Here is a 14029-nt window from a genome sequence, read left to right on the forward strand (position 1 = left end):
CCCCCCCCCCCCCCCCATGTTTGGGATCCTGGTGCTTTTGTCCCAGCCTGAATATGGTTATTAATATTATTCATTTTGTTGAGCAGATCAGCAGTAGTTAGTGCTGCTGTCTTTGTAGATGTATGCAGTAATGAAATATGGTTAAAGAAAAATGTTGTGATGGGAAGTCACAGACTGAACCTAAAAGCCAAAATTAGGGTAGTCTTTCAAGCCTGTATTTAATCATCTGGATCATATAGGTATTAAGACATAGCCTTTAATTACTTCATCATAGTCTCCCCAAGTCAGTACTCGAAAAAGGTCATTCTGCCTAAAAAGCAGTTGCTTAGTATTTTGAGTTGCCTTTATTTTCTTTGCGTGGCTTCCTATGTTATTTTTATGGTAAGGCTTTTAGTCTTGCTTTTCAAGGAAATGTGTGAATTTCAACCTTGACTTTGCTACAGCACTTATGGTAGTGCCTCAGTAGCCCACAAGTGTTAATTAACCTTTATGCCATGTGGGATGATGCTTGCATTTAACAGATGAAGAGTGGTGTTAAAAGAGAGATTAAGGTCAGAAGTATCTGCTAATTACCAATTTTCTTATTAAGTAATTGCCCAATTTGAAGACTTGATTGTCAGAGTGCATAGGTAGGACAGCCCTGTGCATGTCAAAAGCCTGATTGCTGCAGGCCTGAGGTACTTGTGAGAGCTCAGCACTTTTCCTTGCTCAGGTGTTTCAGGTTAGGCAGAATATGCAGGTTCTTCCCCTACGTGGCCTTGGGAGTGCGGGAAGGATGCTTTCCTCCTCTCAGTGTCCTGCTCTGGCCACCCTGGAGCCCCTAGCAGTGTCTGGCTTTGCCTCTGCCCTGCCAAGCTGGAGCCTGTTGAGTGTCTCCATGGGGCTGTTGAGGTGCCATCTGCTCAGGGTGCAGAGAGGAGAGCGGTGGCAGAGCCTCTGGTGAAGAGGAAGACCTCAGAGATCCAGTCCCATATGAAAAGTTGTTAGAAAATTTTACCCAGATGAGTTTGGGCATGGGGGAGCATAGGGGAAAGGAACTCTAGGTGTGAAATTTTTAGCCTACATAGTTTCATGCTTGGCAAAGTTATTAATTTGTAACTTTTAAATTAGCATTTTTTATCATGGAAATGCTCTAACACTTCTAGCACAGCGTGAAATGTTTTCGACAACGTAATACTAATATATGTGTGAAGTGTTATTTTTAATGCATGTGTAGCTTACAGCAGAGCAGTGCACTGCAGCTGTCTCTCTGGTTGCTATGTGAACTTCCGGGCATACGTCTTAGAAAAGATGCTCTCTGCTTCTCTCTTCCTCTTAGTGTGACATGAAAACAGGGTGCCATCAGATATTAAAAAGAACTGGGGGTGACTGGGACTGCTGCTGAGCAAGTAATGTGGGGGATCCCAAGCAGGTACCAGTAGCCACCATAAATTCCATCTGAGGAGTGTAGAGGTCGCTCACCTTTTTAGCAGAACCACCTTTTTGGAAAGTACAGATGTGTCCTGGTGGTCAAAGGCCAAGCATTGAAGTGTCTTGAGCTTTCAGTATCACGGTCATCAAGAGCTAAGCAATACTAAGGGGAGAAAAATACTTAAAAACCACAAGGCCTTTTAAGTAGCGGGTGGTAAAAATCCTGTGAATGGTCTTACTGTTGAGATTCATCTTAATGGAGGTGGAGCTGATAGGAGGTATGCAGTTGGGGAAGGACACGTGAGAGAGCCAGCAGAAATTACCTGCCTCTTCAAGTAATTATGTGGATACCGATGTCAAATATAAGAAATGTGCATAAGTGTTGGCTTTGGTTTGTTTTCTTAATCTACATATCAAAACTAGTTTTGGCAAGTATAAAGCCTGACCTGTTTCTTCTTAAAACTTGTGTGCCCAATAAATAATACAGTTACTGGAAATTTAGGCAAGCAGGCACGCGTGTTGGTCAAATACAGCATGGGTGGAGCCATGAATCTCGTGCTGATATATTTCTAGATTATCTCTATTAAAAATAATACAAGTGTTTACAGCAGCAGATGCAAAGGATTATTACAAAATTATTTTTGTCATAATAGCTGTAATTTGTGGTTATTATGCAGTTATTTTTTTCAGGATGTTTTTGTATCATCTTTTAATCTTTCTCCTTCCCTTGCTTTTTTCATGTCAGCAAAAAAAAAAACTATCTGAAAGCCTATGTGCACAAGTCTGTTTAGCATACATAAGTAGAACTATTAATTATTAGGCATGAAGCTGTAGATCATCTTAGGTGTCAGACCAACCCTTTAAAATGAGATTGCCTGAAAACACAGGTGATGTTCTCGATGATGTAATGGTGCAGCAGTAGACTCACAGACATGAGCTCGCTTCAAGTGAACCATAAAGCAGTCCACAAACAGCAAATATCAGTAGTGGCTATTGCATTGCAGAGTATTCACGTGCTTGGGTAAAATCTTCTTATGGATCATCTACAGAGAAAACACTGCAGTTGTCTATCTGTTGTGCTTAATTGAAAAGTCCCAAGGAAGCTTTGTCTAGTGTAGTTACACATCCTTATTATTCTTCTAAAATTTAATGCAATGCTTTAATGATTTAAATTTATAGTTTATGGGCTGTTTTTGTTCTTTGGGTGGTTTTTTGAGTTTTGGGATGTATGATTATCTATACAGATCTCTGTATATCTGTATACATCTATGCTAGATAGGCCAGTTTACATTTATTCAATTAATGAATAAATTCTTAACATCATAAATTATATTCCTGTCCAGGTTTTGACTGAGGTTTTTAGTCACAGTCTACATTTTCAGACTTGAAGGAGGGTTGGGATTTTTGTTGTTGGTTTCTTGGGGTTTTTTGTGGCCTCTGTATCCATCATGTTATGGTGGATATAACATGGTGGCTTGCGCTGCTATTTTTATAAGCAATCTTTTTTCATAGTTTATGATTAAAAATGCAGATTAGCCATTGGGATGATCACTTTTGATGTTTGAGGCACTACCACTGGACATTGCACTCCCATTTTATGGGATTCTGCAGTAGGATCTCTGCAAATGAACTTAATGCTTATTGTGGACTTGTGTTTCAAGTGGCTTGTGAAAGGCTAGTGCAGAGTAATCCATCTCTTTTTATTGAATAGCATGCAGGGGATTGAAATCAGATTGGACTATGAAACATCAAAAAATCTGATGAGCTGCACAAGGAAGACAGTTTCCTCAACATGACGGTCCTCATGTGGCATCAATCCTGAGCAAATGATTGGTGTGTGACAACATGCATTCTTCCTGAAAACCTGAAGAAATGTCTGTGGAAGATAAAAATGCAAGGTTTAGCTGGTTTTGGAAGTACTAACAATCCCACATGTTTGAGAGCCGTGTGTTGGGGACCACTGTCTGCAGTCAATAACTTATCTGTACCCATCTCAAAGGATGTGCATTATTGTTCTACAAGAAAATACAGAAAGTGCTTTTACCTTTGTCTCCAATAATTAAAGTGAGATCAAGCAGAATGTTGTCTTTAATTCTGAATCAAAAAATTGGGAAATTAAGGAAAGAGATTGAAAGAGTAAGAAAGGAAGTAAAAAAAAAAAAAAAAAAAAAAAAAAAAAAAAAAAAAAAAAAAAAAAAAAAATGTGGAGTAATCCAGAGTGTTAAAGGACAGAGCCTTCTATTTGTAGGAAGGGAAAACCTGGGGACAACTTCCCACTCCGTTTCTATGCCACCAGATCTAGCTCCTAGGGATGCATCAGATGTTAATACAGTAAGTTAATACAGTATTCTTTGGGGAGGGCTTTTTTAATCTTCCACATTTGTGTGGTTTAATTCCCATTTTTATGTTCCTTCCATGACTCACATCCTTTGCAAAACCAAGATAGTTTGTGTGTGTGCTGACATTTGGAGGAGGCGATGGAGATACTGTGGGCAGAAATGTAGAATCTAACTCTACCTTTGGTTTTGGTTTTGTGTTGTTTGTTGGTTTTTTTAAGACAGTTATGTATTAAAGATACAGAACAGAATTCCTGTTCTTTTATAGGAACCATTTATAAGCTAGTCTTAAGACAAGTGAGCAGCAGAAAACTGCAGAGAATTTTCTTTCACTTAACAGTGTAGGAAAAACAAATTTGTCAGTTATCTCTCTGGAAATATAAGCCTCATCTAGGGTCAAATTATTCACTGCTCTTCTGAATAAAAATTACAAGTTGTGCAAATACTACTTTCCTGCACACATGGACTGATCATAGACCTAGTGAGAAATGGTTCTTTTGGGCCAATTATCTCTTGAAATAGTCAGCCAGATCTTTATACCAGTCCAAGTAATTTCTGTTGCATTTCTGTAATAAAACTCGTAACACTCTGGGGAAAACATAGAAAACTGTGTGGGTGCCTTGGCAGGCAGGAGTTTAAAAATATCTGTGGTTTGTGTGGCTTTATTGGATAAAATGTAGGATTTTCCACCCTGTGGTTTAAAATTCCGTGTGCTGGAGTTTGTAGAATTTGTTTTTCTGAAATGTTGCTTATGTCTAAAATGAAGCCCTTACTTACGTTTAGTCAGGGCTGGCAGGGATTACTCAGAGAGGTGATAATGGATGCTCTGGAATTGTTGAGGGGCCCCAGAATAGAGATGCAGTAGTAAGATGTTTTGTTTTCAAATGCAGCCAGTTCAAATCTCTCTGAAGCAGTGAGTGATGAAGGGTGATGCTTTTCAAAAGCTGTTATCCTCACGTGCCTGGTTGGTGACATGTGAGGAGAGAATTGATATGTGGGCTGGGAGTTTAAGTACCATCTCTACGTACTGAATACCCCTTACCAAGTTCCTGTCTAAAGTGTAATGGGTGGTTTGAGCTGCTGCCTTGGTCAGTCTGCTGGGAATGGTCTGACACAGGTGACTACGAGGAGTCACATGCAGTGCAATGTATCACTTTTGATGCTGTTCATTGGCTATGAAAAATTAAGCATAATTTTTAGGATCATACAGATGCCTCGTGAGTACTGAGTACGAGCATCCCCGCTTACTCCAACAGCAGGGGAAGAATTGGTGTTTTAATGGCTAAAAGTCAAACCAGTGAGCTATGATTAAACAACAAGACATCTTTATTTTGAATTTTAAAGTACTGTATGTTTAGGCCTAGAATGTTTTTGCTGTCATTTGAGTACCAATATTCTTATCTTACACCACTTTTTAAGACTGAAGGGCCTTACATTCACATCTGTGGATGTCTCCTCACTGTGACCAGCAGGCATTGCAGATGGTGATTGTTTTGCAATGGTTCTTGTTCCTAGTGACTACCGTGAAGGGATAGGTCATGGACAGCTTGGGAATTGTGACCAACACATCAGAAAGAATGCTATTTTGTTATAATAAAAAAACCCCAGGTGACTAAACAGGTCATCTTAAAATTAATTAAGTGAATGAATCAATAGCCAATTACACTTACAAATGTCTTCCTATATTCCTTAATCTGGTTTCCCTTTTAAAATAAATAAATAAATTCCCCTCTGGTTTAGTAAATTAAGAGCAGCTCATGGAAAGCCTGGATAGGTGTCTGAGACAGCGCGAGGGAAAGGCCAGATGTTTAGGAGTGGGAGAAGAGAAAGGGAGGAGATGGACTTCTGCTTCATAAATGACTGATATTGTTCTTGCATAAGAGCTCTTACCCCTCTGAAGCGGGAAGAGCATGCCCTTGAAGGAAGCTTTTTGTTTAAAGTTCTTTTGAAGTAGTTGTTTAGATTATAAGAACGTATTTTTAACGGAAGAAGAAATCTGGAAGAGATTTTGAAAACTTCTTTGGCAAAAAAAAAAAAAAGTACAGTCTTGTCTTGTGCAGATTTGTCTAAATGATCTCAAGGACTGCAGTTATGTTTACTTTCAAGGCATCTTCTTTTAAGCTAATCCCTACTTGACTGACTTTTCAAGACATTGCCAAGAAGGGCATGTTGGAGTTCAGTTGAATATTTGCTGTCATGGTATTTGGGTTGGGAATCATTCATTTTAAATCTCTAATAGTTGCCAGTGTAATGTATGATTGTCATCACTTGAAACAGATGCTGCTTCTGTAGAGTGATAGAGAACAATAAAATGACTTCCCAGTGTGCTACTGTGTTCTTTGATCAACCGAAATGTTCTTGATTTCCAAGTTAGCTTCTTGCTGTCCAACTTCTCCTTTCAGTGTCTGTGTCTCATGTGCCCTCTCTGCTGTGCAAAGCAGCTGCAGGTGCTTTAAAACCTCTTCTCTCCCGTTGTACACATGTAGCCCATTGCTTGGCCTGTTTTTGAATCACTTAAGTGGCTTAACCTTCTTGATTTCCTACTCATGCCCTGCTTATGCAGCCATAACCTCTCTCAAGTTTAGCTGAGTTTTAAGGTCCTTCTGCCCCTCCATGCCACGTCTAGGGGTTAAGCCTCCACAGCGTGCATCGCAAAGGTGAATGAATGTTGGCCAACTCCTCAACCATCTCATTTGCTATGTTGAGGAGCTCAAAGCATTGCAGCTCACACTTACCGGGCAGAAAGATTGGCTCTCCCCTTCACCTTTGAAGTCAGTGAGGTAACTGTGGCTTTGGGAGCTGCAGGAGCCATCTAATATGCCCCCTTTTCGGGCTGCTGGAGTTCAGCAGAAGCACGTAGTCAATGTTAGTAGTCGGTGGGGGAAAAAAGATGCCCGTGTCAGGCAGCCAGGGCTGTGGTAGAGTGCTTGCATCTGTGCTCATCGGAGACACCGACCAACAGTGGAGCCTTTCCTGGTTTGGTAATTACTATTATTTGGACTCTACGCCAGGAACACAGTAATGTCTGGCTTCTGAAACGATGATCTGACATAGCTACTTCTTTTACAAATGTTTTATAGTAATCTGTATATTTATACAGCCTGGGAATTTATCCATAATTTATCCATTATAAGACCTTTTAATAGTTCATTAATTGAAAGCTTTGGCAGGCAAAAAAGGAACAAAATTAGGCTTTCCTTTTTTTTTTTTTTTTTTTTTCCCCAAGGAAATGTCAAACTTCTTTCTTCTGTGTTTGGTCTACTATTCCAGTGTAAGATGAGATGTAAAGATCAAAATATTTTGAAAAGAATTGTCACTTTTCTGCAATGTTTGTTTGTTTGTTCACTGCATGTATTTAAAGGCTAATATTGTAAAGACAGGAAAAGTACGAATTATATGGTACTTCTTTCAGTCTGTTTACTTCCCTAAAGTAAAACCTTCTCTTCATGAATTAATTTGTCTAAGTTTACCTTAGTTCCTTTTTATATGCTGCATAGGTATGTGTGCTTGTAGGAACTGCTGCTAGCTCCTTAAAAGAGATGGAGTTTTATGCTTTGAAAATGGGGGTTTTAATAAAAGAATGTTACACAGGCCTTCCTATCCTGGGGTAGCTGTCACCTGATCTGGATTTGTAAAGTGCTGTTGAGGGAGCATCAGATATGCTGGGCTGTAGAGTCGTTAAAATAACTTCTCTGCATATAGGAGGTTCAGATGTGGCTGGTGATATTAAAGGCATTTTGTTCACAGTTGTTCTGATCTGTTGTCTCCAGATCTCAGTCTGATTGCCTACCTTATTAATTCCCTTGCAGTTCTTTTTATTTATATGAATGAATATAGTATCAACCATGAAGTGATACACTTCTGCTTTTCATGTAACCAAATAGTGAATTAAACCAATATGCAAAACTCTGTTCGTATAGGAGTTGTTTTATCAAAGTAATCTTAGCTGTTCCTTTCAGTTTAATAATAACTGTGAATACTTTTCACTACTAATATTAGTTTGTTATGTAGGTATTTTGTTAGTGTTGTGGAAGTATTAATATGATTCTTAATTTTGGTTAGTTCAGTTCTTGGTCCTTCAGTAGTGAATGTCATGTTTTAACTGAATGGAAGTTGGCATTAAATTCCTTAATCTCTTTCATATTTAATTCATTGTGGGGCGGGGGGTGGGGTTTGGTTTAGTGTTTCTTTTGATTACATTTATTTTAAAAGTGCCCTTATGCAAGCATTTCAAAGATTAAGGCTTTTTTTAGTGAAAAATAGCGGTTTAGGATTGTGGTTTATATCAATTTTTTTTTTTCCTTAGTATGTCTTCATAAGATTAGAGAACTGAAGTCATGATTGCATATAATTGCAGTAATAATACCAGCTATTTACTCTTACATGTAAATGCGCTGCTTGTATATATTTCATAGAATATGGATTTATAATGTCTGTTTGTATAATACCGGTAAATTTTGTAAACCTCTGTTAGGAGTTCCTTCCTGAGGGTTTTTAGTAAGCCTAAATCAGGATGGATAAGGAATTCAGTACCTTGCGATTGAGCAACATATTCTTGTATGGGATTTTTTTAAATATTTTTTTTTAGGTGGTTGGCCTGTGATTTATTGGAACAGCCAAATATAAAAATCTGTTATGTGTTATTTTGGCTTGGCAGAAATAATGCAAAGAACTGTCGAAGGCAAAGAGTATGCAGAAGCTGTAATTTCCTTTTTACCACTGAAGAATAGATTTGGCTGGATTATGCCTTCAATGCTAATCTATCTCTGTGTGGCCAAACAGATTTTTGGAACCTTTTTGTAGCATAGTTATTTTCTGTTCGCTTCAGGCCAAATGTTATAATGTCATATATTTTTTTGGCATGTGCAGGGTGGTGACGCGAAAAAAGGTTAGAGAAGGAATTGGAGTTATGAACTCTGATCTAGAGCATTTGAATTGAGATTGCCACTCGATGCAATTAGGTCATGGCTAACAATACTTGCATGTTCAACTGTGGATTTTTAGGTTGGGTTGTTTTTTTTTAACTTTACAGCTTAATTTAAAAGAAGGGAACACATCTAAAATTCTTCAGCAGTTCCAAAAGAATATATTGTGAAATTTGACCACAGTTTTTTGCCTTTTTAGTTAATTCAGTTGGCTATTTAAATAAGCTTAATTTCAGTCTTCCTTTTTCTGGTCAGCATCATTTTCTCTCTATGCTGTTTTAACAGAAAATGCATTTCCTCTTCCGATTGTAATAAGGCCATACTCCTTAAGCCTTCTGTCTAAGCTAACGATGAGTAATATTTCTGTCTTGAACCATTAATTGGATACGTTTAACATAATATCCACTTCTCCTTTGCCTGAACATGCCTGAAAGTGTTCAGTATTTCAAAATGATGGGACAGACATAGTCATGCTGTATACGCTTCTTTTTCTAAGGCTTTTAGTTTAGAACAAAACAGTTAAATAACCTCTTTCTACTTTATTTTCCCACTGCACAGATGACAGCATCTCAGCTGCGAGTACGTCCGATGTCCAGGACCGTCTTTCAGCGCTGGAGCTGAGAGTACAGCAACAAGAGGATGAAATCACTGTGCTGAAAGCAGCGTTGGCTGACGTGCTGCGGCGTCTTGCTATCTCTGAAGACCATGTAGCTGCTGTGAGAAAATCAGCACCAAGTAAAGGTAAGCTCATATCTGGTAAATTTTTCTAGAGTCAAGATGTTACCATTTAGAATGTTCTCCATTGATCGCTTCTTTTTTCCCTTTTCTGTCTCATTTGTAAAGCAAGTATATTTTGAGCTAGAGGGGTTAGTGGTTGTAAGAGTGGCTTTATAGTATATGGCTAATAGATATCTGAAATAAGCTTATTAATTTTGCTGTTTGCTAACATTTTTATGTACTTAACTTCCCTTAAAATTTACCTTCTTGTTTTAAGCTTCCTGTTTTAATTTAAATAGTGGAGAGCTTTACAGCTGAGACCTTTAACCTGTCACTCAGGGTTCTGGGGCTTATGAGGAGCTCTTGAGTCTCAGCTTTGACTTCATCTAGAAGTTATTCAACTGAAGGAGTGTATGAGAGGCTACGTCTTCCCTGCGTCTAAATTAAAAAACAAAACTAAACAAAGACCCCAAAACACATTGCCACCAAATAGGAAAGTTTTCTGAATATAGTTAGTTTATCTACAGACATAACTGATCACTGCTAGGTTTCTTGTAACAAGTGGCCATGTAGCCACTCAGTAACATCTCTTTTGCGTAGTGGCTAGTAACTTTTACATTGTAACTTAGATATATGTAGGACTGTTTATAGGTAAAGAAACTAGATGCTGTTTGTGCTGATTTTTTCATATTTTTTTTCCCCATGAACATTTCCATTTCTATTCTGGAGAACTACCTGAATCGAGTTTGAATTTACTCCAACTTAAAAATTGTGTATTTGGAGAGAACAATGGCTATGTATGTTTGTGGTACATATTAAGCTTCTGATTAAATGAAAGTTTAGGTCATACTTAGATAATTCACAGCTCTAATTCACCATAAATGCATGTATCCCCATCAAACCATGTAGTGCAGAGTTTTCTAGGCTCAATCCCTATATTTCAGCATTGAAGTATGCCCATTACACCAACGCCAGTGTAACACTGAACTCAGCATAGCATACGTTTGTTTTGCGTGGCTGCATTATACAGGCTAAAATTGCAAAAGCTGAAAATGTTGAAAGTTTGAATTATTTTAGATGTGGCAGAGAGATCAAATTCCTTAATCAAGTGTTTTTGCAGTCTCTCTGCCAGATGGAAGGAAGCGATGATGCTTAATTGGCTTAGGCTCTGAATCCTGCCATTCTCTCTCGCTTGCTAAATGATAGACTGTTGTCAGCCTAGCTTATAAATGCAGCTTTTGTCTACCTGATATGCATCTCTGGTCTCATCAAGATTGAGACTTCCTTCTCTAACTGTGTGTAAATAGAGTTCTAGCTATTATTTTGACTAAATCAATCTTTGCTGTCTGCTGTCTATTATGACAGAAAGGAAATGTCCAAGTGGAAAACTGTGGGCAAAAAGCGTGCACCATAGGACCTTATTTTTCCCATTTAAATGCAGACACAGTATTTAATTTGTGGTGCATGTGTCCCCATTTCGTTCAGTTACCTAATACCATCAGTCAACACATTAACTTCACTGTTTATCATGAAATCAGCTGCATATAGAAGGCATAAACATGTCACAAAATATAATGTTCACCTACAATCACAGGTATTTTGTGAAAGTCTACAATTAGACTTGAAGAATGAGATTGAGATTAATGTTGACTTAAACATCGATATTTTAATAAATATTTCAAAACAAGTTCGTACATAGCTTTTTGCAGTACCGTATGTTCTGCTTTGGATTTCTGTATTTAAAGTTCATTCAATAGATAAAGAACTCTTGAAATGTTTTAACAAAGCGAAATGTATTATTTTCATGAATGAGTAGGATTGGCAGAAGATCTGAATTTTCATACAAAAATAATATTCAAGGAAGTCATTGTTAATTTTTCTTTGAAGTTTTTTATGAGTACATAACAGGCTCTTACTAGTTGAGTCAGGGTTGCTACAAAGGCAGTTGTGTTCCTCCAAAGCTCTCTTTGGTGTTCGTGATCTTGTCAAGAATCTGGATTTCTACATTACAACAATTGCAGTTTCATGGTGAATATTATAGGTGTGTTTTCTTCAAAAAAATGCTGAGGCTTTAATTCATAGAAGTGTTTGTCTCTACAGCAGCCCTTAAATACATGCTGACATAAATAATGAGCAAAAAGAATAGATGTGTATATATTTCTGAATACATTGAGAGAGATGCGTTTAATTTGAAGTATGGCAACACAGTGAGATAAATACTATTAAAATAAGCTGAATTTACAAGAATCATAGTACCGGAAAAAGCCAACTTGAATCTTTCCATCAAACAAAAGAGTTTTAATCTGACTAAGAGACAACATCTAACCTAGCTCTAAGGAGTCTTTCCTTCTTGTTGCTGAATTGAGTTTTTCTAAAACATCTTTTTTTTTTTTTTTCCTGTTGCCACCTCATCAGTGTCTTTGAAGAGAGGTTTTTCATATGCTAAAAATAAGTGATGTGAACAGACTGTGTTTCGTGCTGAAAGGGACAAATCCCAATCACTTTTTGACTGATTTTTCTCATTCTGAAGTTGATGGCCCAACCTAGTGCCAAAAAAAAATCTCTTCATCCTTTGTGTTAGTTTGTCTGTGTTGTGTATCTGGTGAGCTAATTCTGTTCTACTTTTTCTCATCCCTTGATTTTAAATTGACAGATTGAATCAACCATAACCAAAGCTAAAATTTTTTGCATTACCCTTTGTTTTGTTTTATTTTTCTCTGTCTTTGTTTTTCTTTTTTTCTTACCTTTCTGTTGCATGCTTATTTTGAACTTAGTCCAGTCTTCAGTGAAACAATTCACTTGGGCATGGGTAGATTTTTATTTATAACCCATGGGCTGTCAGTCAGGAGGTTGCTACCTATAATTTTGGCTGTCTAGCCCTGCCTCAGAAGGAAGCTGCTCTTCATATAGGGATAGGCGATTTGCAAATTGTATGAGATAAGGTGAGATTTTTTTAGCCACCTTAGTGCCTCCAAGTAAAGCATGAAGTGGAGATACTGTATAAGGGAAATACCTCTAGTAGGGCTTGCAATGGAATTAGTCATTGCACAGTGAAAAGCAGACAGGGAGCGTTCACATGTGACTCGTTTTCCTCTTTAGTAGTTCTCAATGCAAAGCCATTCTAAATAGAGAAAATATTTTCAAAATAAAAAAGGCTACAGTAGTACTTCTCCATCTCTGCACACAGCTAAGAATAGCTACACAAAGGAGAAATTACCAGGTCCAAAGATAGTGTGGAGAATTAGAAATGTGAAAGGGCTTGAGCAGGGAGCAGGTTCCCAGCTGCTTATGGTGTCTGGGGGGATTGAAGCTTTGTTTTTTCTCTTTCTCTCTTTTTTTTTTTTTTCTTTTCTCTTTTCTATTTTAATAGATGACTTGGTAAGAAGAATTTCTTTGGTGAGAAGTTCTTTGCTTTTGGCAGCTCTGTGCTCTTGTTGCCACATGTCTCAGCTCCCGATGCATGATTGATGCTGTTAACATTCACAAAAAATTCCAAAAACAAAGATTACCTGGACACTGAAGAAAAGGAAAGCATAAAGCAGTCTGGTACTTGTGGCTGCCAGCAAGATAGATTGGCTCACAGCTGGTGCCTGGTAAACCTATTAAAAACTTCCAGGGTGTCAAAATGTGTGTAACAGGAGAATTCATCCCTCGGACTCTGGGTGTGGAGACAAGTTTGTGGCACACAATGGCACAAGTGAAATGTCTCAGACTAATTGTGTCACTGGGGTCTGAGCTCTTGCCCGAAAAAGTGCCCATCTACCAGAAAGTACATCGGATGTCTGCCCGCAGAGACACAAAGAGTTCATGTCCTTTTTCTGGGCTCTGAAGTAGTGAGGAGGCTTGTCACAGGTTAAACCTTTGGAGGAACACTTCCTGGTGCTTGGACAAGAATTGATATCAAATAACTCATATGCAAATTCAGCTCATGAAGTGAAATTAAAGCAGTGGATGGCAGTTTGCAGAGAGGAGTCTCCCATGGCAGTGCAGGCTGGCAGACTGAGGGTTATTTATTCTACTTAAAGAAGTGATCTTGGGGACCTGCAAAAGCAGCAATGTATTGGGGATGCAGATTATTTACTTATTTATTTATTTCCTTTGTGCAGTGGATTTTTATAACAGGAACCCAGAGAGTTTCCTTGGTTTCCTGCTCCCTTCTCTCACGTGAAATAGCATGTCTCTTCAGGAGAAAAAATCCTAAGTAGTATCTTGCATCAAATTCCATCTCATTGCACTAATGTAAGCAAAGCACTTGCGGTGTAATTTTTACTTTATCTCAACAATGGTTTCATTTCAATAACATTCAGTAATTTTGTTTTATATTAACAGAAATTTATTTCATTAATGAAAGCATAAGATAGTCTTGCATTTGTGGTTTTAATCTTAGCACAATTTAATGTGCAGAATTGCTCTAGTAACTGGGTACAAGTTTATTGTCTAATCAGTAAATGTTAAAGGAATAGAAAATGTAAGTGTAGATAGGAAAATGCTTATGGTAGAGGTGGGATGTAGGCTCTTATCCACGATATTAAAACTAACTTGGCAAGCTTGTACATGTGTCATTTTACTCATGGGAATAGTCCAATTGAAGTCTGCAGGCAGTATGCTCACATAACAAATAATGATACTCTTGAGGTCTTA

At 37.9% G+C, this 14029-nt stretch overlaps 1 protein-coding gene across 6 annotated transcripts in view; it reads left to right on the forward strand.

Moving 5' to 3' along the window:
- Window positions 1–14029, forward strand: part of EML4 (echinoderm microtubule associated protein like 4) — a 152005-nt gene that overhangs the window by 69671 nt on the left and 68305 nt on the right. For all 6 annotated transcript variants that reach the window (XM_014950936.1, XM_014950935.1, XM_014950933.1 and 3 more), the window contains exon 2: window positions 9230–9412. In XM_014950936.1, coding sequence (XP_014806422.1) covers window positions 9230–9412 — 183 coding nt within the window. The remainder of the gene's footprint in view (window positions 1–9229; window positions 9413–14029) is intronic.

This window comes from Calidris pugnax, unplaced genomic scaffold, assembly GCF_001431845.1.
Source record: "Calidris pugnax isolate Ruff unplaced genomic scaffold, ASM143184v1 scaffold24, whole genome shotgun sequence".
Lineage (NCBI taxonomy): Eukaryota > Metazoa > Chordata > Aves > Charadriiformes > Scolopacidae > Calidris > Calidris pugnax.